General features: G+C 36.6%; 4 protein-coding genes and 2 non-coding genes across 6 annotated transcripts; 2 read left to right on the top strand and 4 right to left on the bottom strand.

Moving 5' to 3' along the window:
- The first annotated feature begins 1,557 nt into the window (after window positions 1–1,557).
- Window positions 1,558–4,861, top strand: LOC111913485 (uncharacterized). The gene is made up of 3 exons (XM_023909187.3): window positions 1,558–2,064; window positions 3,815–3,951; window positions 4,039–4,861. Exons 1-3 carry the CDS (start codon window positions 1,824–1,826, stop codon window positions 4,711–4,713), a joined length of 1,053 nt encoding a protein of 350 aa, XP_023764955.1. The 5' UTR covers window positions 1,558–1,823; the 3' UTR covers window positions 4,714–4,861.
- A 301-nt stretch (window positions 4,862–5,162) lies between these two features.
- On the bottom strand, window positions 5,163–8,048 carry LOC111913484 (probable serine/threonine-protein kinase At1g09600). Its single transcript, XM_023909186.3, has 5 exons — window positions 7,131–8,048; window positions 6,772–7,059; window positions 6,056–6,705; window positions 5,676–5,994; window positions 5,163–5,599 (listed from the first exon to the last, which is right to left on the bottom strand). Exons 1-5 carry the CDS (start codon window positions 7,461–7,463, stop codon window positions 5,453–5,455), a joined length of 1,737 nt encoding a protein of 578 aa, XP_023764954.1. The 5' UTR covers window positions 7,464–8,048; the 3' UTR covers window positions 5,163–5,452.
- Window positions 8,049–8,826: 778 nt separating this feature from the next.
- On the top strand, window positions 8,827–13,277 carry LOC111913482 (11-beta-hydroxysteroid dehydrogenase B). The gene is made up of 6 exons (XM_023909184.3): window positions 8,827–9,317; window positions 11,037–11,229; window positions 11,351–11,436; window positions 11,532–11,663; window positions 11,770–11,934; window positions 12,834–13,277. The coding sequence occupies exons 1-6, from the start codon at window positions 9,123–9,125 to the stop codon at window positions 13,134–13,136; spliced, it is 1,074 nt and encodes a 357-aa protein (XP_023764952.1). The 5' UTR covers window positions 8,827–9,122; the 3' UTR covers window positions 13,137–13,277.
- TRNAK-UUU (transfer RNA lysine (anticodon UUU)) lies at window positions 9,570–9,642 on the bottom strand. Its single transcript has one exon. It is a non-coding gene; the product is annotated as a tRNA-Lys (tRNA).
- On the bottom strand, window positions 9,743–9,815 carry TRNAK-UUU (transfer RNA lysine (anticodon UUU)). Its single transcript has one exon. It is a non-coding gene; the product is annotated as a tRNA-Lys (tRNA).
- A 197-nt stretch (window positions 13,278–13,474) lies between the features above and the next one.
- On the bottom strand, window positions 13,475–14,770 carry LOC111913483 (uncharacterized). Its single transcript, XM_023909185.3, has 3 exons — window positions 14,274–14,770; window positions 13,893–14,153; window positions 13,475–13,812 (listed from the first exon to the last, which is right to left on the bottom strand). Exons 1-3 carry the CDS (start codon window positions 14,652–14,654, stop codon window positions 13,633–13,635), a joined length of 822 nt encoding a protein of 273 aa, XP_023764953.1. The 5' UTR covers window positions 14,655–14,770; the 3' UTR covers window positions 13,475–13,632.
- Window positions 14,771–27,304: the final 12,534 nt, after the last annotated feature.

The following is a 27,304-nucleotide window of genomic DNA, read 5'->3' as shown; positions in this document are numbered from 1 at the left end:
TGACATTAAATTATCACAGCCTTTAGTATTAAATCGGTTTCACTGTTTTTATTATGTTGTTTTTAATTATATCAATAGGTATCTAGATTGCATTGGGTACTGTGTTTTGCTTCCCTACTTTTTTTCTGTTCATCTATATTACCTCGCTAAAACAATGGATAAGTATGCAAAGAATTACCAAGTATTAAAAGGGTGAAGCGCACTGAAGAGATGAAGCACCGACAGAGGCATAAAGAGGTTGTACACATGAAGGGCGTTGAGCACTCAGGCACCAGTGCAGACGACATAAAGAGAGCACACCACATGCAGTTTGTCGATCGGCGAAGGAGATTACCAGTCCGGCAGGGGTTTTATTCTTCCCATGAGATTTGGAACATCTTTTTTCCAGCAACAAACATACTTTTTTGGTGTTTAATTTTTTCTCAAAGATTGAGTTGAAAAGGTTGTAAATTAGATTAGTGTTTTGGTATTTTATAGAGTTATGTAGTATCCTAAATTTTACTTAGTTTCCTATTAAAATACCAATCGTTTTGACTTTTAATCAGTGATTTTCTAAGATTTTGTTAATGGGTTACTTATTTTCTTGATTAATTAGACTTTTTGTGATTTTTTCTAACTAAATCGCACATATAGATGTTATCAGTAAGTCTATAAAACGAGAGGGGCCTCCAAGGGATTTTTTAACGACTAATTACATGTAATATATGTATAAAGGTATAAATAAGTTTAACATCAGGGGGGCCATGGCCCCCTGTGGCCCCAAGAAGGATCCGTCACTGCTTGAAAGCGAAAGATCTCTAGGGTTTGCTGTTAATGAAGAATAAAAAATTTAATAAACACAAAACATGCTTGAAGAGAGAAGGAAAGTACCGGTTTTATCATTAATTAAGGATACATACGTCTCACAAGATGTTAAGAGATCAGTTAGGCTTATTGTTATTCGTAATTATCCTTTCATAATTTTCTTTTATATCCTAGTTAGGCTACGTGGCATGGTCTCCCTCCACCATCCAAAATTTCGGCCACTTCAATGACACCACATTGGCACCACTTAGCTAGAAATACCCACCATAGTCAATCTAAATACAAATATTTCATTCGTTAACAAGTAAAATAAAAGACATCATAATAATAAAAAGAGACATGAGATTCATTTAAAAAAAATATATGACATTCGATAAATGAAGGAGCTAGGCTGGACATCTAATTTTTTTAAATGAAATTGTCCACAACTTTTGATTAAAATGCCCACATAATTCAAGTTTTTTATTGAAGAAAACCATATCATCACTCTGACCTGGAAAACCTATGAAATTCGGTTAGAATGGTTTTTTAGGAAGAAATAAAAATCAAAGTCCAAAGGAATAAATCAGAAAAGTATTAGTTAGATGGTTAAAACAAAAAAAAATGTCAAAACGATAGTGTGGTTAATGATTTTCTAATATTTTGCAACAGATAATGGATGGATTAAAATGGAAGTAGCCAACCCAGTCGTTTTAGACTCTTTACCAATAAAAAAACGGTTTATATATTGGCATATTCTCTCTCTCTCTCTCTCTCTCTCTCTCTCTCTCTCACACACACACACACAGACACGTTCCTCTCCCTTTCCCTTTCATCTTCGTTACTCTCTATCTCGCACATCCGCATTAATTACCACTGAATTCCTCACTCGGTCCTCCTTTATCATCCTTTACGATGACCTCATCTGACATTACCATGATTTCTGCGAAATCAAACTAAAAAACTCTCCAATTCAACTTATAAAAATCCCAATCTTACCGATCGTAATTATCAAGAAAAAGCTAGAGAAGAGGATCTTGATGGATCTGTGCGCCGTACAGATCAAAACTGCAGCTCGATGCCCTTATATATCGAAGACTAATCACTTGTGCGATAAACCTATTGCGTCATGGAAATCAAGAAAGATGGCTTCTTTCGATGTTGGAAAGGTATGCGAGATCAGGGTACCAAGAGGAACTGTTTCTTCCCATCAATCCTTCGTCGTGCGAGCTATGGGAAAGAAGAATTCGCAGAATAACTCTGATTCATCATCTTCTGCAGGTGCGTTTATATTTTTTTCTTCAATAATTTAGGGTTTTCTAATTCATCTTCTTCTGAATACCGCTTGTTTTGTAAAATATGTTTTTGGGATTACCCATTTTTTTTATAAAATATGTAGCTGTTTTCTAATTAAATTGGTTTCTGATGATTATAACTACATGAAAGATAGTGCATTTATAACATAACCAGAAACGACCGAGCTTATGGTAACAAATTGAACATGTTTGAGTTCTTAATTTTTCAGAGTTTTTGTTGATTTCCACTAAGATTGATGCATGTTTGAATTGTCTAATAACCTTAAGAAGGATAAAGTTATCTGACAGATTATCTGTACTACGAGTCATTTTCAATCACAATGTGAAATACGTTAAACACAGACAATTATAAGATTAAAATAATCAATGTTTTGGATGTGGCTGCATGTCACCTAATTTTTTACTTGATGAATATACTTCTTGGATGAATCTATCCATAGTGGAATCGTTTAAGTTGCAGACTGTAACTGAAATTTGATCTGCATGAGTCCATTTGTGTGGACAAAAGACCGAGGATGCATTAATGAAGAGAACACATTCGCAAACAGTTAAATGATCACATAAAACCAAAGTAATATGCTGCAACTTTAGACTTTAAAAACAATCATAACCTAAAAGGCATTATCTGAAAATCTCAATTCTAAACAAGTGTTGACAGATGATCCAAATAGATAATTCAAATAATAAAACGAACAATCATCGAAAGTTCATGAATGTGAACAAAAAGTTGGACTTCTATATATCTTCCTCTTTCACCAGTAAGCAAACAAATTCCTTACCATTCCCTATGTTTCTATAAATTTCATCTGCATCCTCTCTCTTCCACCTTTTTTTTTCTTCCTTTTAATCTGTCTTCTTTAACTGAAATCTGTTATCCATCATTTCACACATTGACTTTTCCAACCATGGAAACTTTTACTATGGTATTATCTAGATAATTATATCAAATTGGGATCTATAGCTCAGTTGATAAAGTTGCATAAAATCTAGTTGACCCCACTTGATTTTGATATTGGACCTCTTTTATAATGGACCTGGTTACCAAATCAACACTCAGTTACCAATAAGTCAATTTCTGTTTTAAGTGATTAGGATTTGGTGGGTCCCTTATCTGATTATAAACTTATAAGTTACACAGCAATTTGACTGAAATACATTTCTTTTCTGTGCAATTTGCCTTTATTGTTAGGTATGCCCTCTCTTTTTGTTTCAAACTATCATCTAATTTTCAATTAACCCGTTATATTCAACTAGCAAGGCTGTGAGTCAAATAAAAATGCAAATATAGTCTAATGAGTCAACCGAAAAATGTCAATTTAACAAATAAATTAAAAGTTTTGGTGATAGTTTAATGGGGAAAAGTCTGGTTATATGTACTATTATTATAAGGATTGAATACACATAATAAGAATAGTATTATCAACCAATTTTTAATTTGGTTAATATATTTATTACACACAGTAGTAACAAATTATAGTTTTGGTCCATTTTTAGGCAATGTATGATTGTCTACACAATATAGCAACATACTTTAAATTTTCGTCTTGTAGTTGCTGCATACATACATACATACCTTGTTTGTTTATATATATTATGTATACAAAGTTACAAACACACATATGCATATACACTCATATGTATATATACCTAAATGTATATGTACATTCACATATGTATTCATTTGTAAGTGTTATATTATATATACATAAATCCAGGCAATGGGGATCAATCTATTCCAGAAGGTGAGGGCCTGAAAGGAAACAATCCCCCTGAGCCTGAAAGCAATAAAAAATCACAGTATAAAGCCACAGATTGGAGAGAATTTAGAGCAGTCCTCTACCTCAATCAGCAGGTAACATTTCCAAATCACACTCCATTTTCCTTACCTAAAATATCAACACCAAACACTAGAATTGACTTTTTACTTTTTACTATGCAGTCAATGCTTAACAAACAAGATGAAGGGGTAGTTCATGAGTCTAAAAGTCTAGGGTCAAAATGGGCCCACCCCCTAAGCGCCCCAGAAACCGGCTGTGTCCTTGTGGCAACAGAAAAGCTCGATGGGGTTCAAACATTTGAAAGATCCGTTGTCTTCCTACTTGGATCCGGGACCCGCCACCCACAAGAAGGCCCGTTTGGCGTAATCATAAACCGTCCCCTCCACAAAAAGATCAAAAACATGAAACCCACAAATCTCCATTTAGCAACAACATTTTCCGACTGTTTGTTGCATTTCGGTGGGCCCCTTGAAGCCAGCATATTCCTGTTGAGATCCGGGCCCAAAAAAACCGTTCTTGATTTCGAAGAAGTTATTCCGAATTTGTCCTTTGGTTCTCGAAACAGTTTGGATGAAGCTTCGGGTTTGGTGAAATCCGGGGTGCTAAAACCGCAGGATTTTAGATTTTTTGTTGGGTATGCAGGGTGGCAAATTGATCAGTTGAAGGAAGAGATTGATGCGGGTTTATGGCATGTGGCCGCATGTAGTTCCAATTTGATATTTGGTGGGACCCAGAGTTCTTTGTCTTCTTCTTCTGATGGGTTGTGGGAGGAGATTTTGCAGCTTATGGGAGGAAGTTACTCGGAGCTTAGTCGGAAGCCAAAGCAGGATTTTTAAATTGGAATGTATTGTGAGTTGAAATAAAATGAAAGGAACTATTTTATGTGTAGTCTCGAATTGTACAGAATGGGTCAATGTAGAAAACTTTTTCTTTAAACTTTTTTATGCTACTTGTAGTTATTAACTTATAATAATGTTTTGTGCATTTAACTTGTAATATTATACTTGGGTAAATAGGGGTTGGCATTTTAAGGTTTCTAGGTTGCATGTTGTCTGAATTGGTAGAAAAATGTAAGTTGGTTGTTATTATGGATACAAAAGTATGTTGCTTGTTTTGGTTAAAAATGACAATATATTGCTATGTAGCCCTACTTAACCTGTTTAACTCCCCCCTGGTTGGGTAAGACAAAGATTTGGAAGTTTTATCCAATTGATATTAGTCTCAGTCCAACATACCTTAAACAAAGTGTAAGGTCGTCATGTTCACTACACTTAACATCAACATGTTGCTATAACACGAGGAATCATTATTATGTAAACCAGAAAGCGACTGTATCTCTATTTCAAACATTTCAACTTGTGTTTTTTACAATGGTATGCTTTACTTATTTATTGTTTTAAGCCTGAATAATTCCTTCCAGCCACACAACAACAAACATCACCACCGATTCCACCATGAAACCCGCAGCTTCACCCCTTTGTATCTTCGTTCTGTTTTGCCTTATGTTTCACAACAGCCGCACTTCTTCACGTTCAAACATATCATCATTTTGACTCCCATGAAACTACAATTTTATCATGCCATTCTACTTTTGTTCTTATCTGCTCGTGCTCTTCGGACTGCAGCTTGAACATGTCTTTCGTGTTCTTTCAGCATGTCCTCCGTCCTTCCACCTGGCATCAACGGTCCAGAATATTCTCTGTTTACCCTCTTTCCTTGCCCCTGAAAACAACTCATAATCTGATCAAATGCTCTTCACATAAAATGCTACTGCAAAAACATGGTAAAGAAAAATTACAGGGTTATCGAGCTTCATGGGATCTGCTGCTTGATGGGTGTTAGACATCGGTCGCTTCATAGCAGGATCAATCCGTAAAGGCCCCATCCTTAAACTTGTACAAGCATCATCGTTTATATTCTTAGAATATCCCGCAACTGCACTTTGATGGATCTCTGAGTTGGAATACGAGAATCCTTTCTTCACGTTTCGATTCTCCCCTTGAGCATTGAAGTTTCTCGCATTCATCGCCACCTGTGCTTTAGATTGTGCTTTCCATTCGACAACACCAACCCTAACAGATTCAGGCACATGTCCTTTCATCGCTTCAGCTTTCCGCCTGAAAATCCAAAATTAGGTTCGTATACAACAGAAATCGGACAAATCCATGAGATATTTACCTTCTAGCTTCCTCTGCTCGATACCTAGCATCAAATTCTTTGCTTGGAGGGTATTCTGGTAATTCCGATGGATCACAAGGAAGAGGGCTCGTCGTGAAGAACTCACTAGCGAGTGCGGAAGTTGCAGTACCACGTTTTTCTGGATCGATTGCAAGGAGGGTATCCAAAAGAGCCAAAGCAGAAGGAGGCATATGCTGTTGAAATATCTCAGAAACTCGACGATCGTAAGGATGTTTAGGTTTAAAACTAGTCGCATGAGGTAATCTTGATTTCATCCAATATTCGTCTGAAGGTGAACCACAAAGCTTGAAGATCTTATGTATTTGTTCAACCTCTGTTCTTCCTGGCATGATAGGCCTTCCTGTGTAGAGCTCTGCAAGGATGCAGCCTGCACTCCACATATCAATGGCGACACCATATGATGTCGAGCCGAACAAAAGTTCAGGAGCTCTATACCATAAAGTTACAACACGGCTAGTCAACGGTTCTTTTTGACCAGGCTCAAATCTTGCAGCCAAACCAAAATCTCCAATCTTGAGAATTCCATTGTTGTCAAGTAAAATATTTGAACCCTTTAAATCTCGATGCAAAACACCACGATTATGGCAGTGCTCCATTCCACGAAGAAGTTGTTGCATATAACATTTAATCTATACACGTAAATACAAAGATTTTGATTATAGAATATGAAGAAATCAAGAAAAGGAAGTACAAACCTGTGGCTCTGTGAACTTTTTGACTCTTGCAGATGTTAAAAGCCCAGCAAGATCATGCTCCATATAATCAAAAACAAGATACAAACTCCCTGAAAACTTTGAAGTAACCAAAGCTTGAAGCTTCATGACATTCGGGTGGTCTAACCTACGCAGGATACTAATCTCCCTGGCCATAAAACGGACACTTTCTGGATCCATATTAACAAAACGTACTTTCTTTATAGCAACGATTCTATCATTTTGCAAATCACGTGCTTTGTAAACACTACTATATGTGCCTTGACCAATCTGTATTCAAAAGATTACTAAGGTTATTCGGCATGAAGCATGAAATATGAGTAAATAAAATGAGTACTAACTTTGTTTAGCATCTCATATGAGTCAGCACTGCGTGGGGTCCATCCGTGTACGGCTTCTGGAGCAACTGAGGTTAGCCATGAGGGCCATTGGGCTGATTTTTGTGCACCTTGGGTGCCACCTACTATGCTTTTAATCTTTTGCATTCTTTTTGAACCAAGTACCCTTTCAGATAGTGATTGTTTATGGCAATCTTTTGTCTCATTTTTACCATGTTGTGAAACACCCTGTCTCTTCGAAGGTGCAGCCACCTGTACATCAGAATATTTGCTTTCCTCTTCTTCACAATCATTTCTATCCCTTCCGCAGCTTGATTTTGAGCAAATCCCACCCATTTTGCTCTTTTTTTTTTAAATAGATTCAAGGGTTTATCTCGATTGAGAATCAATTTTCAATAACCCAAGTGTTGAAAACTTCCAGGATTAGACCTTTGTGTTTTCTTACAGCTTTCATGAAGCTCTTTTGGGGAAAACAAAATGCAAGAAGCTTTTTGAGCTTCCCACTTTCCCAGAATTTACAATTCCAGGCTTTTTTTTTTACCCCAAAGGAAACGTGGGTTTTCTTTTCTATATGTTTTTTAACAAAAAATCTCAAGAAACTGAAAGATTATACCGAAATTTTCAAGCTTTTGGTGTAATAATTAACAACATACCATTTTGAATGATTTGAAGATCAGTGCTACCAGGGATGAAAACAGATTGATTGATTACAATCAACAAAAAAAGAAGAAATTAATAAGGGAAGGGAAGATATGTTCAGAACACAAACCAGAAATCTTGCATCAGATCCACACAAATTAAATCATATAAATATGTATATGAATAATTTGTATGTGAAATCTGATGATTGGATTTCTGGTCGTTTCTGTGAGATAACCCAGAAGGTGATTTGGGGGTTCCAAAAGCTTTTCCCTTGCTGGATTTTGCTTCGTATCTGAATTTTATAACAGATTTGACGAAAGCATTTTTCTGAAAGGCCAAAAATGGAAAACTTATAAACAAATACAACAGCATTATAGGATACCCATCCATTATGATATACAGAAATTAAGAGCATACATACATGTTAGTTAAATAAAACTGGATAATAGTTTAATTACTTACAGAAAAACATGGAAAACTAGGTTCCGAAATTAAAGCCATTGTAAAACAGCTGAATTGAAAGCCTTGAAATCTGCTCAACCAAAGATTTTCTTTTGCAGATAGATTGTATTTGTGAGGAACGGTTTTTATGGCGGGAACAAATACTTCTAGTTTAAATACCTGTTAGATTTACAGAGTTAGTCCTTTAATTCTAAACTTTTCTTATTTTAGTCCTTGTATTCTCACCAATATTCCTTCTGCTTAGAGTTTTTTTTTTTTTTTTTTTTTTTTTTTTGGTTTTGTGCTGCTTACCAAATTTATTAAACAATCATTTTACTCTATTAATTATACTTGAACTTCAAATGTTTATTATATTGACTAATTAATTGAGGTTAATATAAATATTCTAGAATATTTTTATTTATTATTGTCAAGAAAGATTTCTTTTAAAAATTTGACATGTCTTTAGGAAATTAATGACAAAATTGATGAAGATTTTTATAAAGTATTTTACATAGAGAATTAAGTCGGAATTTTCATTAAAAAAGTCTTTCTAAAATTATCAAATGTGTCGTAAAATGCTTTTAGGTTTTATAACATGACAAATTGACAATAATCTGTCTTGGGGACGGTGCCGGTGGCATCATCCAACATATCACTCCGTCACGACACCAGCCTGAGAAGGCAACACGTGTTCCTCGCATGCATGACCACCACCACCTTAGTGCCAGTAGCAACAGCAGCAGGCAGCTCGTTTCTCCTCTGGATTCGTCGTCACTCGCCGCTTTAATTTTTCATAATCATTGAAATTGTTTATTATCTATCCAACCATCCACTCGATCTTCTCTATTTCCTCTCACTCAGCAAAGCATATCTTAATTTGTAAGGTGTTTGTTTTGGTGGTGGTGACATATGGTGATGATGGATACGATCAATTCTGTGCTTAATTGGGTTGTACCACCTGCAAGTCTAGTGATGCTCGCCTTCTCATGGCCGGCACTTACTTTCATCAACACCTGTGAATGGCTTTACTATTCTTACCTTTATCATGAAGATATGTATAACAAAGTTGTGATCGTCACCGGAGCTTCTTCTGGAATCGGCGAGGTATGCTATCAGTTCTTACCTACCTATTCGTTTAACAATTAACTGCTGTTTTATTCAAAATCTAGTTTAAGATTCACCATATGTAGTCATATTATATTATTGCACTGGATGAAGAATTTTGGAGCCGAAAATTTATATGAACCCAATTTCGATCTTGGAAGTCATTTATGAGATTGCTTTCAGTTAAAGGGATTAGTGTTATGACGTGTAAATAAATAAACCACATACGAAAAAAAAACGTAAGAATCACATCGCCATCCGTGGGACTCGAACCCACGACCACGTGGTTAAAAGCCACGCGCTCTACCAACTGAGCTAGAACGGCATGTTTGGTATGTTTTGAATCATATGACTCATATATCACAAACCATAAGCATTAAGCAGAACACTCAAAAAGTCGAACATCATCAAAAAAATTCTTAGGACGCCATCCGTGGGACTCGAACCCACGACCACGTGGTTAAAAGCCACGCGCTCTACCAACTGAGCTAGAACGGCTTGTTGTAATGAATAACCATTATAATTTGTTAAACGAAAACGAACATGATTACCGGCGTTAACAACTACCATTTTCTTTTTTCTCAAAAACAACTGATTTTACCGGTACTGAAAACAAACTGAAGATTATTTTTCTAGTTAACCATGATTATTTGATAAAAAGCAATTAAATAGAATAAATTCGAAACCATGATAGTTTTTATAGACTCAAGCAGTGGTCGGCTGAAGAAAAAAAATAAACCCTAATCAAACATACAGTGGGTTCATATGGACTATTTTGATTCTGCAAATCGTAAAATTCACTCATATCAAACAAGTAGTTGGTGGCTTAAAGCCTAAAGGGTGTTTGAATGTAGGATTTTAGATGATTATGGGATATAAGGAGTCATCAAATGCAGATGATCCTTTCTAGTAAAACAGATCGAATAATCATAATTGAGTTGATGTGAGTAGTTGCAAATTCATCATCAGGTTTTTTCAACGATTAATAATGAGTGTTTGAACAATAGTATGTGAGTATAGTGGAGGTTCATTTAAAATAACCTTTAATAACATAACCAATTTTATCATTGGAAATAATATTTTTGCTCTTGTTTTATCACATGTGCTATTTACTAAATGTTATTATTGTTTTTGTATATAATTTACCGTTCAGTTAATAATATTTTTATTATACTCCTCTAATTCTATTGTAACTTCAAATAATTATAACTTTTCCTGCTAATTTATCTCATTAGGTTTGTAACGTTTGTATAATATTTGTATTATTATTATTATTTATTTCTATAAAATATATAATAATTTTATCATTTATATCTTTTCAATAAAAAGGAGTGGATATAGTTATCTTTTTAGTTTTGCTTGTTTGTGGCATTTGATATATTAAATGTAACAAATTAGATTATGGGTTTCATCAAATACATACAATTGCATGAATTGGTTAATTTAGGAAAAGTTTTTTTTTAAGAAAAAGAGTCGACCAATGGAATTGTTTATAATAATAGATTTTTGCTAAATAAAACTAATTGAAATCTATTGTAGAAGATGAGAGGCATCCTAGCAAAATGAAAATGACTTTAATAATAAGTTGGTGGTGTCTGTATATGTAATCTTAACACCTCTAGTATCTGGTTTGGGGTAAATTAAGAAACATAGCTCACCAATAACTCAATAATTAAGCACACTGAGTTTCAAATATGTTGAGTTTTTCATTGTTATCAGCAAATCGCGTATGAATATGCAAAGAAGAGAGCAAATCTGGTATTAGTGGCACGGAGAGATCACCGACTGCATGGAATCAGCGAGAATGCTAAACGGCTGGGTGCACCGCAAGTCTTAATAGTGGCTGCAGATGTTGTCAAAGAAGACGAGTGTAGGAGATTCGTCAACGAGACCATCAGTGTTTTTGGACGAAGTAATCTATTCCTCCATTATTTGTGCATAAACATTATTTATCCATACAACAACACTTTATATAAACAGTCCTTAATAGAAAGAGAAAAGAGATATTTCATTTTGTTTTTTATTGTTTGCAGTTGATCATCTGGTAAACACGGCAAGCTTAGGGCATACCTTCTATTTTGAGGAAGCAAATGATGCTTCGGTGTTCCCTATTTTGTTGGTATAACTCAAACTCGGCTTTAGTGACATTCCGATGAATGAATATTATCTAACTTCTTACTTGATGGACATCATACACTTATTGCTAAATTTCAGGATATCAATTTTTGGGGGAATGTTTATCCTACGTATGTGGCTCTTCCATACCTCCGACAGAATCACGGGCGGATTGTTGTTAATGCTGCGGTTGAGAACTGGTTACCTCTACCAAGGATGAGTATATATTCCGTGAGTGCATTCCGGTTGACAAACCGATTATGTTCCTTTTTTTTTTCAATTTTTAGGAACGGGGACCACTTTTTAACTCTAGTTATATTACCTTTTGCTTGACCAGGCAGCTAAAGCTGCTCTAGTGAACTTCTATGAGACTTTGAGGTTGGAATTGAACGGTGATGTCGGAATCACAATTGCTACCCACGGCTGGATTGGTGCCGAAATGGCCCGGGGGAAATTCATGTTGGAAGAAGGCGCCGAGATGCAATGGAAGGAAGAACGAGAAGTAAGTTACTTAAAATGCTAGCTTATAGTATATTAGTGATACCCTTATGACTATTACCAACTTCTTTAGGGTTGTGATTAATGTCCCCAGATAAAAACCGCAACTTTTTGTCCCACCCAAAAAATTGTAAAGTAATTGCACAAGGACTTGCCCATGATCTCTTGTCTGTGCAAAAGATGTTACTAAGGCTGACAATTCTCGACACGACACGCGACACGACACGAAATAAACGGGTTTGGGTTGAGTTTTTAACCCACCAACCCGCTAACCCGCCAACCTGCCAACCCGTTTATTAAACGGGTCATATATGGGTTTCTCAAAAAATAAACGGGTTGACCCGTCAACCCGTTTATATTGTTAATAAAAAAACTATTTTATTTTTAAATGTATTTATGTATCAAGTATTAATATTTAATAAGTATTACATAATATATACCATTTATTCATAGACCATTTGAATGTTTCGACATTATGACTCGTGTTGGATGGTCTAATGTCATAAGTCGTAACCTATAAGGCTAAGTTTGTAACATGTTTCTATGAATGTTTTCAATTTTCATTTGGATGTTTAAGAATTAAATATCTAAAATTCGGACCCATGAACCCAAATCTGACCCACGAACCCGCCAACTTGTGAACCCGTATAAATAAATGGGTTGGTGGGTCATATATGAGTTTATGTTTCAAACCCGCCAACCCGTGACCTGTATATTTAAATGGGTCGTGTTTGGGTTGACATATTTTGACCCGCCAACCCGCCAACATGCGACATGCCAACCCGAACACGACACGATTGCCAGGCCTAGATGTTACCATTGAAAGCTTGTTCGGTCTATAATCCAGTTTTGTCTGAAAGTGTCTATTTTTACAATTTGTGTTTGTTTTTTATGATCGACAAGGTGCAAGCTGCGGGTAGTCCTGTGGAAGAGTTTGCAAGGTTAATTGTATCGGCTGCAGTGCGGGGGAGTGCTAATGTTAAATACCCAAGCTGGTACGATGTATTCCTTCTGTATAGGGTGTTTGCACCGGATGTATTGACGTGGACATTTCGGTTCCTTTTGTCAAACCAAGGGGTAAGGGCAACGTCTTTTATGGGTACGGGGAGACCTCTTCTAGAAGCCTCATCACCACCAAAACGACTTCTCACTGGAGGAGAATCTCGTACGTCTCCTCGACTTCAGCTAAGGCAATTGGACGAATAGGGCAGTTTGTGTTTGTAAATGATGTTTTGAATAATCATGGTCAGGTTGTTTGTAGTGATTTTGATGTAATGTTCTTTTATCATATTTTCTACCTCAGCATAAGGATTTTAAATGCATAATAAGTCGTAACGATTTCACTCCTACAATATTTCTAAGTCTTAGCAGCCGCAGCGTAAGATTTTAATTCCAATGTAGATTGAGCTATTCGTGGACATTAGGATTTTATGCAAACCAATTTGTGTGATTTATACATATGACATGAAGAACAACTATTTTTTGCAAAAATTGGGATTCAAGACATCTTTTCCATATATAGCTTGCTTGTAGGTAAAAAAAAATAATAATAAAAATGAAGTACATTGCTTATATTTATGTTCAAACCAACATATATAACTCAATCACAAACTTTGTGAAACTGTTGGAAACACAACAAAACGGATGTATACCTTACAAGTTTACCTGTCAGTTTGTTTTCACACTGGCTCGGTAACAATGTTTACTTGATGTTGGAATAAAGAAAATCCAAGAAGCCTGTCCCCTTAAGGATCCCTTTACCAGTCAAAAGTTCAAAATCCAAAAGCAACAGGAACCCGATAATGGCTGCTTTTCCATTTATCAATTCGTTTTTATTTGTAAAACCAAATCCTCCAGACCCTTCATCAACCACCATTCTTACCTGAACACCAAAACAGATATAGTGGAAAAGTTGTTAGAAGTACAATGCTATAATTGGTGGTTGGAAACAAAGTTAGTTACCTCATCCACGTTGACATCAGTAGCGGTTATACCAGGTTGAGCCTTTCCACTAAACACGATTTCTGCAGATGCAACCGATGGTGCTGATCGTCCCATGCTTATGTAGATATTTTCACCATCAACTTTTACTGGATAAACAAATAAATTACTTAAAGCGGGTGTCAGCACTCTTAACACAGGATTCTTAGGAAACCACTCTTTGATGGAACCATTTCGCAAATCGAATGTGCTATCAGTTGCTGGGCACACGATGCATCCCTCCTGCACAACATTCTTAACATCACTCACAGATGGAAGAACAATTGATGTTGTTAAACTAGTACATTCATCGATTTCGAAATCGACCTAGAAATTTTGGGGGAAATTAGGGGAAAGCAAAACCTGGGTGAGCTTAGCATTGATCAAGCCTTCACTATACGCACCCTCGGCAGGTGATCTATTCTCGATAGCAAACACCTCATCTTTATACCACAATAGGAGAATCTCCTCTCCATTTTGTATTATCACTCTCCTTTCACCTTTCGGAAGCGCCGATACTGGCACCACCGGTATCCAATTCCTTGTATCTTCAGAAACGCCTGAGGACGACACATCTGCTGCCTTGCACGTTATCCCATTTCTCCGGAGGGCCAGAGTTACATGCTTTCCTGGTTGGCTATACTGATGATGCAATGGTAGACGTGGTAGTTTCCGGCGGTGGTGTTGGGTGTAAGGGGAGGAAAGGAGGCCAGAAGCGAGCTTGGCGGCGGCCGTAGCGGCCATAATTGATTGTTGCGACGGTTATGGGCAGTGGGCGTTTGACGGAGGAGAATGGAAAACTGGAAATTGAGTGGATGAATGGATTTGCATTGGCATATTATCCAAAAGAGAAGAAAGAGTGGACTGGTCTCCCTTGCCATACGTACAGGTACCATAGCCACATAAACTGGATAACCCAATATTTTATATACTTTAGGTTAAAAAAAAAAGTATATTTTTCAATATCTATTAAGATAAATTATTAAGTTAGAAAAGCCCTTGTGCTAAAACAAATATTATAATAAACCAGTGAGGGTTTCCAGGCGTTGTCGGGTCGGAAGGGAGAATGGAATCGTTGATTACTGAGGTGGTTGGATTACACTTGCATATTCCTTCACCTCCATATCTTCGTGGTGTTTTCCTGAGATTTTATCTCTAAATTTGATAAAGTTATTTGAAAATCCGATGTGGAGAATCAACAAAACTACACTTGGTCGAGTAAACCATCCTTCCCAACTTCATTTAACAATTTCTTTCTTTGTATAAAGAAATGAGACCGGATACTGATACCTATTTTGAAAAAAAAAATCAAAAAACTCATTAATCAGTTCAATTTTTATACCTATACATGGATACAAATTTTCTAACAATGGGATCGAAAATGTAATTTATAATACTATTTCTATATAGTACAAAAACATAAGAAAACATACAAGTTTAAAAAGGAACATATATAAAATAGAATCACAAATCGTTTACAGTAGGACGACAAATGTACATAATAAAATCAAATTTGTATACAATCCAACTGTAACAGAAGGGTAAACAATCAGAATTTATGTAAAAATATTTTGTTATATTTTAACAAAAAATCAACTTATGAGGTTTATTGAAGCTAAATTCAACTTGTTTTAATCATTGGCTATGTCAGATTCTAATTTGATTGTGCTCAAAAAGTGATAACCAAGAAATAAATAAATATGGCATCAACTTTTACGTATTATTTATTAAGAGGACGTGCAAGTTGCCAACAAATCAAACTGATTATAAAAAAAGTATTAGGATAATACACTCCCAACAGCCTATGGTTCAAAGTATTCCAATGTAAGTCCACCATTTTGTCACTGAATTATATATAATAATTAGTTTTTGTAATCGAATTAAGTTAACATGTTAGTAAAAAGAACATGGAAAATAGAAACCTTTGTCCGCAGTGTTTAAAGAACAACCATGAAGCATAGTTTGCAAATCTTCTCCCACGTTCTATTTTTTGACAAACCTTCAAGAATCATAATATAATGCGAAATATATATAAAGTCAACATAAACCAAAACAAAACAAAAAAAGAGTTTCATCCACGAAAAAGCAATGTACCTTTGTTGAAATCGCAAACAGACAACGCTTGTCGGGACACCACTACAACATACAAATCCATCTAAATATAAAGCACCAAAGCTTATAATTTGAAAAGAAAGACCAAAAGAGTAAATTTGCACAACACCAAGAAAACAATTGAATACTACCTTAAGACAAAGAACAGACAAAGAACAGGAGCTCTGTAATCTTCAAACGTATGAACATGAGATCTAAATCCATCATAAACCAAACTCCTCTGGTCACACATACAAACTGAATGGTTAGATGAAAATACAACTCCATTTGTCCCAAATTTCCAAACACAAAGTAAAATCATTATTTAAATAAGAAAATATAGAAAAAATAGTGTTAGAAAAATAAATAGCCTAAAAACATGATACTGTAAACTAAATTTATGAAACATTATCATATATTTCACACCATATTTGAGTAAGGAAGATAAGTGGTAGGAAAGGCTTACCCTTTCACAAGTACCTATCATTTCTGGAGCTATTTTATCAAGATTTATGTAAAGCTCGTCACTTGTGACCTACAACAAATTCATGAATAGAAATATTATAAATCAGAATACAACCAACAGAGAAAAATAAGTTATGGAACAAATGAGACTCACCTCCTCTTTGGTTAAAGCTACAAGGTCCTACAAGTTTGACTTCTGGTTTTCTCCACAACCAGGGGACTTAATGGCAAATGCCTACAAAAGAATATGTACATTTATACTGGTCTTTGATTCATTTCTGCCTAACACATCCATATATCAATATTCGGAACCTCATTAGATCTTATGATAAAAAGGACAGCCTGTAAGGGTAGCTACAGGTCCTTCCCAAGTATTATTCATCTCATGAACTGTAACATCCCAAAAATCATGACCAAAAATTTCATTTTTAATTAGATAGTGATAAATTTATTTATAGGAAACATCATCGATTTCACATAAAATCCATAGCCCATAGGCCAAAAGTCGTGAAACATGTCATAAGGAAATATAATGGCAGAGTACAATACCAAGATCCACATGGAGCGGAAATCATGTGTGACATCCCCATTTTCACAGTCAGAAAAGACCGATTTTGTTTATGCTTTATAAAAATCAGAGTATCTCTTTTAAGAAAAACGTTGCGGAATTTGTTCCCATAAAAACATGATAATTACATTATCAAGGCATTTCCGAAGAAATGTATTTTTATTCATTTTAAAACATTTGGGATGTCATCGTCAATACAGAAACATAAGCATAAACAGAACTTACATTCATTATCACTAGTGATTTATATCTCCTTAATCTATCAGTGCAATGTGACTTCATATCAACACCTGAGATATAAATAAGTTGAGTGGGTCAGTGTCACAACTGGAAATTTTGTGTCATGTAATCTAAACATTCAAGTTAATGTGAATCAAAAACTTCAATCAAATACATTATGCAAGTACCACAAGTAGTCATCAAACAATTGGAAAACCCTAGAAGTTCTTGTTAAGTCTATTTTGGACTAGAACTTCCTTATTGGATCCAAGTGGACCAATAAGCTTCCAGTTGGACTATCAAGGGCTTAGAACCCTAATTGGGCTCTAATTGGACCCACACTAAATTATTTCAACATTTTGGGCCATATTGGGCCTAGAATGAAATAAATTAATGACTATGAACCATAATTAACCTAATTTGACCCTAACTAGTCATAAAAATCACCTTTAAATTTATTTGGACCAAAAATCACTCAACTTAACCATGAAAATTGGGCTTAAGTATTTAAAGCCCAAACATTCTCTTTTTCCTCCAACATTTTCGGCCCAAATCAAGCCCAAGAGAAAGGTTTGACTTTCTCATGCCACCTCACTATTAACCAAAGGACTTCCATGCAAGAAACTCATATCTCCATGCAAACATCACCTCAAATATCATTTCTTCTTCTCTCCTCTCTCACTCTCGGCCATACTCACACACACAAACTCACAAAAATCTCTCAACTCTCTCAAGAACACTCCCTTCTTCTCCATCCAAAGTCTCGAAAAATAGGAAGCATTCAAGGAAGTTCTTCCACAAAAATCATCATCTAAGGTAAGGTTTTGTTTGGATCTATGACTTGTATTCCTTATTTATCAAAAATCTCTTCCTAATCCATGCAAAAATCGTGATCTTGCACCCTAGAACCATCTCAAACTCGAGATCTACCAAGGAAGGGAGCTAAGGCCAAAAACACTTCATTTTCCTTCCATTTTCTTTGCAAAACCGAGCCCCCACACCCAAGGTGAGCTTCATACCCCCTATTTTCTGTTTTTATGAGTTTTGTGGGGGGGGGGGGGGGGGGGAATACAAGTGAAAGTGTAGATCTATATGTGTTTGTATTTGTATGATTTCCATGCTTATATGTATGCTTCTATGTGTTTTAATGTTGGATCTAGCCATAAAACCCCTCAAAACCGAGATATAACTTATGTTTTATGATCTTAGCTTCAAATATATTTCTACACACAAAGTGTTTCAAGAAAAATGGCTAAGTGGTTTAGTAATAATTTTCTTTGGGTTAAAAACACAAATTTTGGGCCTAAAATGTGAAAAATACAAAATTAAGGGCCCAAATTGACATTTCACAGATTCTGATGGATGAAGTGTGCCAAAACAGTTTCCATAGAACTATTTCTGGAATTATACTCAATTATAGGATTAAAAACATAAATTTCAAGCTTAATGGGCTAAAAATGAAAATTTCGGCCCAATGAGGCCCATTATGCGAATTTTTCTGTTTTGGAGGGCCAAAACTGTAATTTTCTGTCAAACAGTGGACTATAAGTGTCCCAAATCCTTTTCAAAGGTTTAAAATGCTTTTTAAATTTAAAAAGGACCAAAGTTGCAAAAATTTTCCAATTTGGGCCAAAATTGTCAAAATTGCGAAAAGAAGGGTTAAAACCGAGAAAACTGCATTTTCAGGGACTTAAACTGTTTTCTATGAAAAATATGCTGAAAAAATATTAATTTCAATAATTTTTGGTGTTAAAATGTCAAGAAAAATAGTTTAAGGACCAAACCGGGAAGTATTTAATAAAAGGGTTGAAAATGTAAATTTTACAAACAATGAGGGGCTGAAAAACAGAAATATTTCAAGGCTAATTCAATATGTACAATTTGATCAAATAATGGCACCGCGACTATCGACGAAATACAACTCATTACAATACCAAAAATCGTTGTTAAACGAATTGGCTCGGTCTCGAGCCAATAGAAATCTACAACTACTAACTCTACGACACTACGATTCATACAAGTAACGTTTGGTAATACATATACATACGAGTGTGCACAGACGTCTACGCACCATCTTTGGGCCCCACAAGTGTAAAATCTTGTTCGTTGAGCCTAGCTAGCCCAATGACCTGATCTTAAGGCCCGAAGACGCATATTTTTCTACGAGGTGTTGAGTTTCACCGACTTGGCACAACGTAGAGTGACTTTCAATGGCTTGTATACCACTAGTCCCCAAGGGTCCTTGGTATTGCTAGAAGAGTCTGCATATTTTACGAGGCGGGTCGGGGACCCCTCGCACGCATATTATCCCCAACCGATTAATGGAGTTATCGAGGCCTTCGTGTCCTCTTACTCTTCGGATGCGGGACGACACCTAGTCAGGGCGATTGGATAACGCGATTAGTACTGACGACACCTTCGGGGTCGTTAGTATAACTATAAACTGGGCGTTTGTGTAACGCGGGTTTGTAGTAAATAATCCTGCTCGAGAACCTTCCAACATCGCCTGGGACTGACTCTATACGCTATGCAATGGTTTCAATGTAACTTCATGTAATTCAAGGAACTAGGAGAACATCGGGTTTTCCTAGGGTTTTCAATACATACAGATTTGAAATGCATACATCTTCAATGAACATTTTTTTTTACAAGTATAGAAACAAACAAGCATACCTATGGATCTTCACAAACGTTTTCAAAAGCTTTCTTTTCAGAAAATATCGGATTTTCTGGTGGTTTCTCAAACAATACAAACATTCGATTTCAAACACTACTTATGAACTCACCAACATTTCATATGTTGACGTTTTTCAAAATACTTGTATTCTCAGGGAACCAGTGAATCAAGGGAAATCATATTCAGTGACGGTTGCAGTTTATTTATGTATGAATCAAACAACTTAATTTTTGGGAATGTAATGTTTAAACAATGTATGACATGTAAACACTGCTGGTTGTACTATGTTAATGAATGGTGACGAATGTTGTTATGTTTCATATATATTCAATGTTATGGTATTCAATTGAGTCACGACAGCCCCCGGACGTTTCCGCCGTCTGGTTCGGGGGTGTGACAGTCAGGTTGGGAAACCTGGTGAGTACATTGGGATTTCAATCCCACAATGTTATAGCATATATATATATATATATATATATATATATATATATATATATATATATATATATATATATATATATATATATATATATATGTATATATAAACTCACACAATATACGATTTCCCCATGTATATAATCAACTCTTACCCCACCCCGTCAATCCTCACAACGAGACTATCCATACTCACGGACCTTAAATTTTACCTCTTACTCCGGATCTAATCTATGCTCTCAAGTCCTTAATTGTACATATTTCATACTCTCGGATGAGGGACAATTGGTCTGTGTCTAGATCCATACTCCCGGATTAATGACATATGACTATGTCCTGTCCATACTTCCGGACTAAGGACAACTGACTATGTCTTAATCCATACTCCCATATTAACGAAAGTTGACTGAGTCCAATCCATACTCTCGGACTAGGGACGAATGACTATGTCTAATCCGTGCTTCTGGATCAATGATATGTTTAAGGGTTCTATTCCCCGTATATATCTCACTCGTACTCATAAGGAGATACTACCCAATGACCCTCATAACAAATTTTAGGTTTACTCATTAACCTAAATCATTATAAATAACCAAGTATGTTCTTTAAAACGTAATTCAAACAACATTAAATAATTCGCACATAAACATATATTTAATACATTCAATCAATACTTGTATTAAAATCATGTTTATGAAAGGGACTATGCACTCACCTGATAAGGTGGTGACTTGGTACTCGCACAGCGCTCCGTTACACTTTAAACAATTTCCTTCGACAAAACCCAGTATCATTACCACTAGGGTTTAGTTTAATATTCACCGAGACTAATTAATAGTCTAGCTATTATTATTATTATATAAGCATTAAACAACCCTATATAACTCATAATAATAGCCCAAACAATTATTTTAAGGTCCTAATAATGTTACTATAATTATTTAGAAGCTATATTAAAAATTGCGTAGGCGTAGCTCACTTACATCGGGTTTTAAAGAAAACCGGGCCTTACTCGGAGCAGCGTTTCCGAACCGAAAGACCCTTTTTCTCGGGACTCTGGGAGCCTCGGGGCTTCCCTCGGGTGTTAGGGGTTCACCTAGACTTTAAGGGGGGTTAAAACCCTTAGAGAGAGAAAGTAGTGAAGGTAAAATGAGAGAAAGGTGTGAGATTTTCAGAACAATTCGCATGCTATTTATAGGGGCGAAACTTCAGTGGTACGCGGCATGTTCTTCGAATGAGGCTGCCAGCTGTGTCCAACTGTCTTGCACTTAGGACCGGATAAGAACCGAGGGAACGCGGGGCGTTCCGGATCTCGTACGTGGGGCATACTGCGAGGGTGATGCGTCGTTCATCTGATGCGAGACCGTGGGGAGCAATGGAAGGCTAGGATCATGCCACGTCATCATCAGCTTTGCAAATTGCACTCTTAACTTCTAAAATCATAACTTTCGCATACGAACTCCGTTTTCGACGTTCTTTATATCCACGCGTATGTGGTAACATACTCTACAACTTTCGTTTAGACTCCGTCGGCTAATTTTGACTTTATTTCAAATTTTATATTTTTAACAGGCCGGGACAAGATTGGTCCGTTAAAAATTCATAACTCTTTCATCCGACGTCCGCTTTCGTCCATCTTTTTATCGTTACGCTACTTTTAACGAGATCTTCGATTCTCGTTTAGGTTGTATCGGCTAAAAGCCGTTCGATCTAATATTCGGATTTCGGGTTGTACACTGCTAAGCTGAAACTTCGAAAAATCATAACTTCCTCATACGAAGTCAGATTTGAGCATTCTTTTTATGGACGCTCTCGGTTTAACGAATTCTACGACTTTCATTTAGATCGGTAAGGCTGAATATCGCTTCATCGTAAATTCACTATTTACGCTTCCGGGTGTCGTGTCGGTTCCGTCGCGAAACTTCGACATGTCATAACTTCTTCGTTATAACTCGGATTTCGGCGTTCTTTATATGTACGGAACCCTTCTAACATGTACTACAACTTGGTTAAGATTATTTACTCTAAATAATCTGTTGTCAAAAAGTCGTTTTCGACCCCTATTATCTTTAAATTGACTAGCCCGGATCTACGGGCGTTACATCATGCATGTGTGTGTAATGCGCTGCCGTCAAGCCGGCTCTTTTCCTCGTGAGGAAGACATACCTGAAAAAACCGTAAGCACAAAGCTTAGTGAGTTCCCCCATCATAGCGCATACCGTACGAAACACATATTGTCAGGCATACATGGGTGCCCGACCTACCCAATGCCACGCAAATCTGGGTGTCTGATGTGACATCCCCATTTTCACGGCCAGAAAAGACCGATTTTGTTTATGCTTTATAAAAAACAGAGTATTTCTTTTCATAAAAATGTTGCGGAATTTGTTCCCAAAAAAACATGATAAATACGTTATTAAAACATTTTCGAAGAAACGTATTTTATTTATTTTAAAACGTTTGGGATGTCATCGTCAATACATAAACATAAGCATAAACATAACTTACTAGTGATCTACATCTCTTTAATCTCTCAGTGTAATGTCACATCATATCGACACATGTGATATAAATAAACTGAGTGGGTCAGGTTGGAAAACCTGGTGACTACATAGGGTTTTCAACCCACAATAATATAATTATTATGTTTAATCATCAAACAGTTAACCCAATTACCCATCCCCATTATCTTCTTTATTCTTAATGATCTACCCTAAGAATAAACTATTTCTTGTTCATTCATTCCTAAGGAGTATCCTAAGGAATAGGTACAAATTTCATCGTTGTAAATGACACATCTAGCACAACTGCTAGTTCTGTCACTTAGGTGCGGCTGCCAAAATTGTGACATTCTCTATGGGGCGCATCTGCCAGAATAGTCCTTTAGGCGCATCTGTCGGGGTTATGAGGTTCTTTATTAGGCGCTTTTGCCGGTAGAGTCCTTTAGGTGCATCTGCCAGGGTTTTATTGACAGTATCGTTTTCGAGAGTCCACTCGCAATACATGTCAATGGGTTTTTAGAGTACACCGGTGAACACGTCGTTCACAATACCTACAGGTTGCGAGCCTGCTAGTGTTCCACTGGACTGTCTAGAATAGTCTGTGGTTGTCATCCATACTCTGCTGAATGACGGAGCCATCATTTGGGAAAAAGGCTTCTCACATCGTCCACCTTTCACCCTCACCTCACGGTCTATTTCACCTCTCAACTTATCATCAAACTCATATGTCATCTATTACATCTACCCATGTCTTACCCCAACATTTTCATAGATATAAAATACATATACATTTTAAATCATTTAAAACGTGTATAAAATCGTTCACCCAGCATAGATAGCAAGTATTCAGATAATATGCACACATAGCACGTAATTTATATAAAATACTTCATATCTATGTGTAAGCTGAAAGTAACTATGCGGTCACTTGAAAGGTGGTGACTCAGCACTCGGACAGCGCTTTGATAATCTCAAAACAATTTTCCTTCGATAAAACCTACTATCAATACCACTAGGGTTTAGTCTAACGATAACCGCGACAAATTAATAGTCTGACTATTATTACTGTTATATAAACGTTAAATAACACTCAATATAACTCATAATAATAGCCCAAATAATTACTTTAAGGACCTAATAACATTACTATAATTATTTGGAAGCTATATTAAAAATTGCGTAAGCGTAGCTCACTTACAACTGATTTTAAAGAAAACCGGGCTTTGCTCGGAGCAGCGTTTCGAAACCGAAAGACACTTTTTCTCGGGACTCCGGAAGCCTCGGGGCTTCCTTTAGGTGCTAGGTATTTTTCCTAGGGCTTAAGGTTGGTTTGGGATGTAACGCCCTCGTTTCCAGGCTAGGCATTTTCGTTGATGTAATAGTCTAGGTTAACCTTTGTAACCCATTTTGAAATAATAGAAGTATATTATTTGAGTATTATGTGTTTTGTGCTTAATTGCTTAATTAAGTGATTTGATTAATTAAGAATAAAATGATCGTAAAAATTTAAGTGTAAAATAAACTTGATATCTTTGGATAATGTTGTAGTAGTTGAAACGAGGTTTCCAAATATATATAGAACGCCCAAATCTAACTTCGTATGAGGAAGTTATGATTGATTGAAGTTTCGACTTAGCGGTATGCAGCCCGAAATACTCGATTTGAGATCGAGCAGTTTTTAGTCGAATCAATCTAAACGAGAATCGAAGATCTCGTTGTTGGTATCGAAGCGATGAAAAGTTAGGCGAGAACGGACGTCAAACAAAGAAGTTATGAATTTATAACGAAGTTTTCCTGTCCGGGCCTACTAAAAATAAATAATAAAAATAAAGTCAAAATTAGCCGACGGAGTCTAAACGAAAGTTGTAGAACGTAGTCTCACCTTCGCGTGGATATAAAGAACGTCGAAAACGGAGTTCGTATGAAGAAGATATAAATTTTCGAAGTTTATTAAATAATTAATAATTAAATTTAATTATTAAATCCTGGTATTATCCGAAGACGAGTCATCGGACTCATCCGAAGTACGCCCCGCGTACTAGCCTACGCCCCGCGTACACCGAGGTATGTCGACATTCGCACTCGAGTATTTCGGATACGTAAGCCATGACGATCCGAGGCGTACGCCCCGCGTACCCTCGTACGCCCCGCGTACTCCGAGGTTCCAGCCTCTATAAATAGGATCCGAAGGCAGCCGACTCCTTTGCTATCTTTCTCTCTTCTCTCTCCCGTTTTACCTCGATTTGCGTGCCAGAAGTACCCCGAAGCCCCGGTAATATTCCCGAGTCCCGAAGCAAGTCCCGAGATCCCGAAGATCCCGAGAAGTGCGATTCCCGAGCCGAAGCTCTGTCCGCGAGAAGTTCGATTTTTGTGAAGATCTTCCAGATCTGCGGAGAGATACTACTTCTAGAAGCCGTAGTGTTGTCTGATCATCTTCTGATCAAGTGAGTGTATACTACCTTTCATAAACACGATAATAATACAAGTATGGTTTGAGTGTATTAAGTATATTGTTGTTTATATGTGCGAGTGTGTAGTTACTTTCTTCTAACGCATAATTATGAAGTATTTTATACGGAATACGTATTATGTGTATATTTTGTGGTTATGTGTGTGAATGTGTATTCACTTTCTTCTATCTCATAGATATAATTTATTCTCTATGAAATACGTGTTATGTGTTTGTGTGCCTCATTTGTTATGTGGAATATGTATTGATTAAAGCATGCTATACAGGTTTTTAAACTATGTATAAAAATGTATATTTTTATCTACTAATATGTTGGGTAGAACATGGGTAGATAGTTGGTGTGTAATAAACAGATGAGAGGCCTCGTTGTTTGATTTAGTCATCTAACGGAGTTTAGATGACGACCACAGACTTTTCTAGATAGTCATGTGGAACATTAGCAGGCTCGCCACCTGTAGGTGTTAATGAACTTGGGTGTTCATTCGCTGTACTCCATCCCCCTCATGGTTGCCTTATTTGACTTATATTGCTGAGGAACCCCGAAGCATGTGTTGTCGCCCCGATGAAATATTCTTAGACTAGGTCCCTTGTGTTAGTTATTTTAGGGACATAAAGTGAGAATAATGGGAATGGGTAATTGGGTTATTGTTGGTTGGTGGAATTAAATATAATTATTTATTGTGGGTTGAAAACCCTATATGCTCACCAGGCTCCCAAGCCTGACCCACTCAGTTTTATTTGTATTACAGGAAGTGGCGCAAGGGCATAAGATGGATGAACCATCAAGTTGTTTTGTATACAAGTCTGTATATGTATATATTTGTTGAATGACTTGTAATGTTATCGTTTATGCTTTAATGGTCTGTATCGGAACATGACATCCTGAGTTTTGATTATATAATGAAAATACATTTCTTTTATGGAATGCTTTGGTAAACATCGTTTTATCACGCTTTGTTTTTGGGAACAAATTCCGCAACTCTTTCAAATCAAAAGGATTTACTCTGAAATTATTTTAAAAGCATAAATGAAAATCGGTCTTTTTTGGCCGAGATTTTGGGGATGTCACATGGGACCTTAGAGAGAGAAAGAAACTAGAGAGAGAAGTGATTTTGGTGTGAAAAACTGGCTGCCCTTGCACCCCTTTTACAGGTGCGAGGCTTCGCACTACGCGGGGCATTCAGAAGGTTACGCGGGGCGTAACTTCAGATAAGAAGACCAGGTGGCGAAGGCTCGGTGGTGCGACGTGGCTTCTCCTGGACCGAGGAAGGCTAGAACGCGGAGCGTAGGGACTTCGCACGCAAGGCGTACTCGGACGTTGGGCGTCTTCGGATTATGCAGGGCGTATGCGAGGACAGGTGTCACCCATCCGAAGCGAGGCATGCTCAGCAAGCGACGGCTGAGATTTGGCCATGTCATCGCATCTAGCAACAGCTTCGCAAATTCGAGTTTAAACTTTAAAAATTCGTAACATTCGCGTACGAGCTCCGTTTTCGATGTTCTTTATATCCAAGCGAAGGTGGGAATGTACTCTACAACTGTCTTTTTGACTCCGTCAGCTAATTTTAACTTTACTTTAAATTTTATATTATTAACAAGCCGGGACAGGATTAGTCCGTTAAATCCTCATAACTTCTTCATCCGACGTCCGTTTTTGCCCATATTTTTCTCGTTACGCTACTCTTAACGAGATATTCAATTCTCGTTTAGGTCGTGTTGGCTAAAAATCACTCGATCTAATATTCGAATTTCGGGTTGTACACCGCTAATCCGAAACTTCGAAAAATCATAACTTCTTCATACGAAGTCAGATTTGGGCATTCTTTTTATCGATGTTCTTAGTTTAACATACTCTACGATTTTCATTTATATCGCTAAGGCTAAAACTCGCTCTATCGTAAATTCACTATTTACGCTTCCCGGTGTCGTGCCGATTCCGTTATTGCCTCTAACTTGACTAGCCCGGAT

The sequence above is a fragment of the Lactuca sativa genome, chromosome 1 (assembly GCF_002870075.4).
Source record: "Lactuca sativa cultivar Salinas chromosome 1, Lsat_Salinas_v11, whole genome shotgun sequence".
Taxonomy (NCBI): domain Eukaryota; kingdom Viridiplantae; phylum Streptophyta; class Magnoliopsida; order Asterales; family Asteraceae; genus Lactuca; species Lactuca sativa.
Note: the sequence above shows the minus strand (reverse complement) of the source record. Positions and strands in the feature narration are given on the sequence as shown.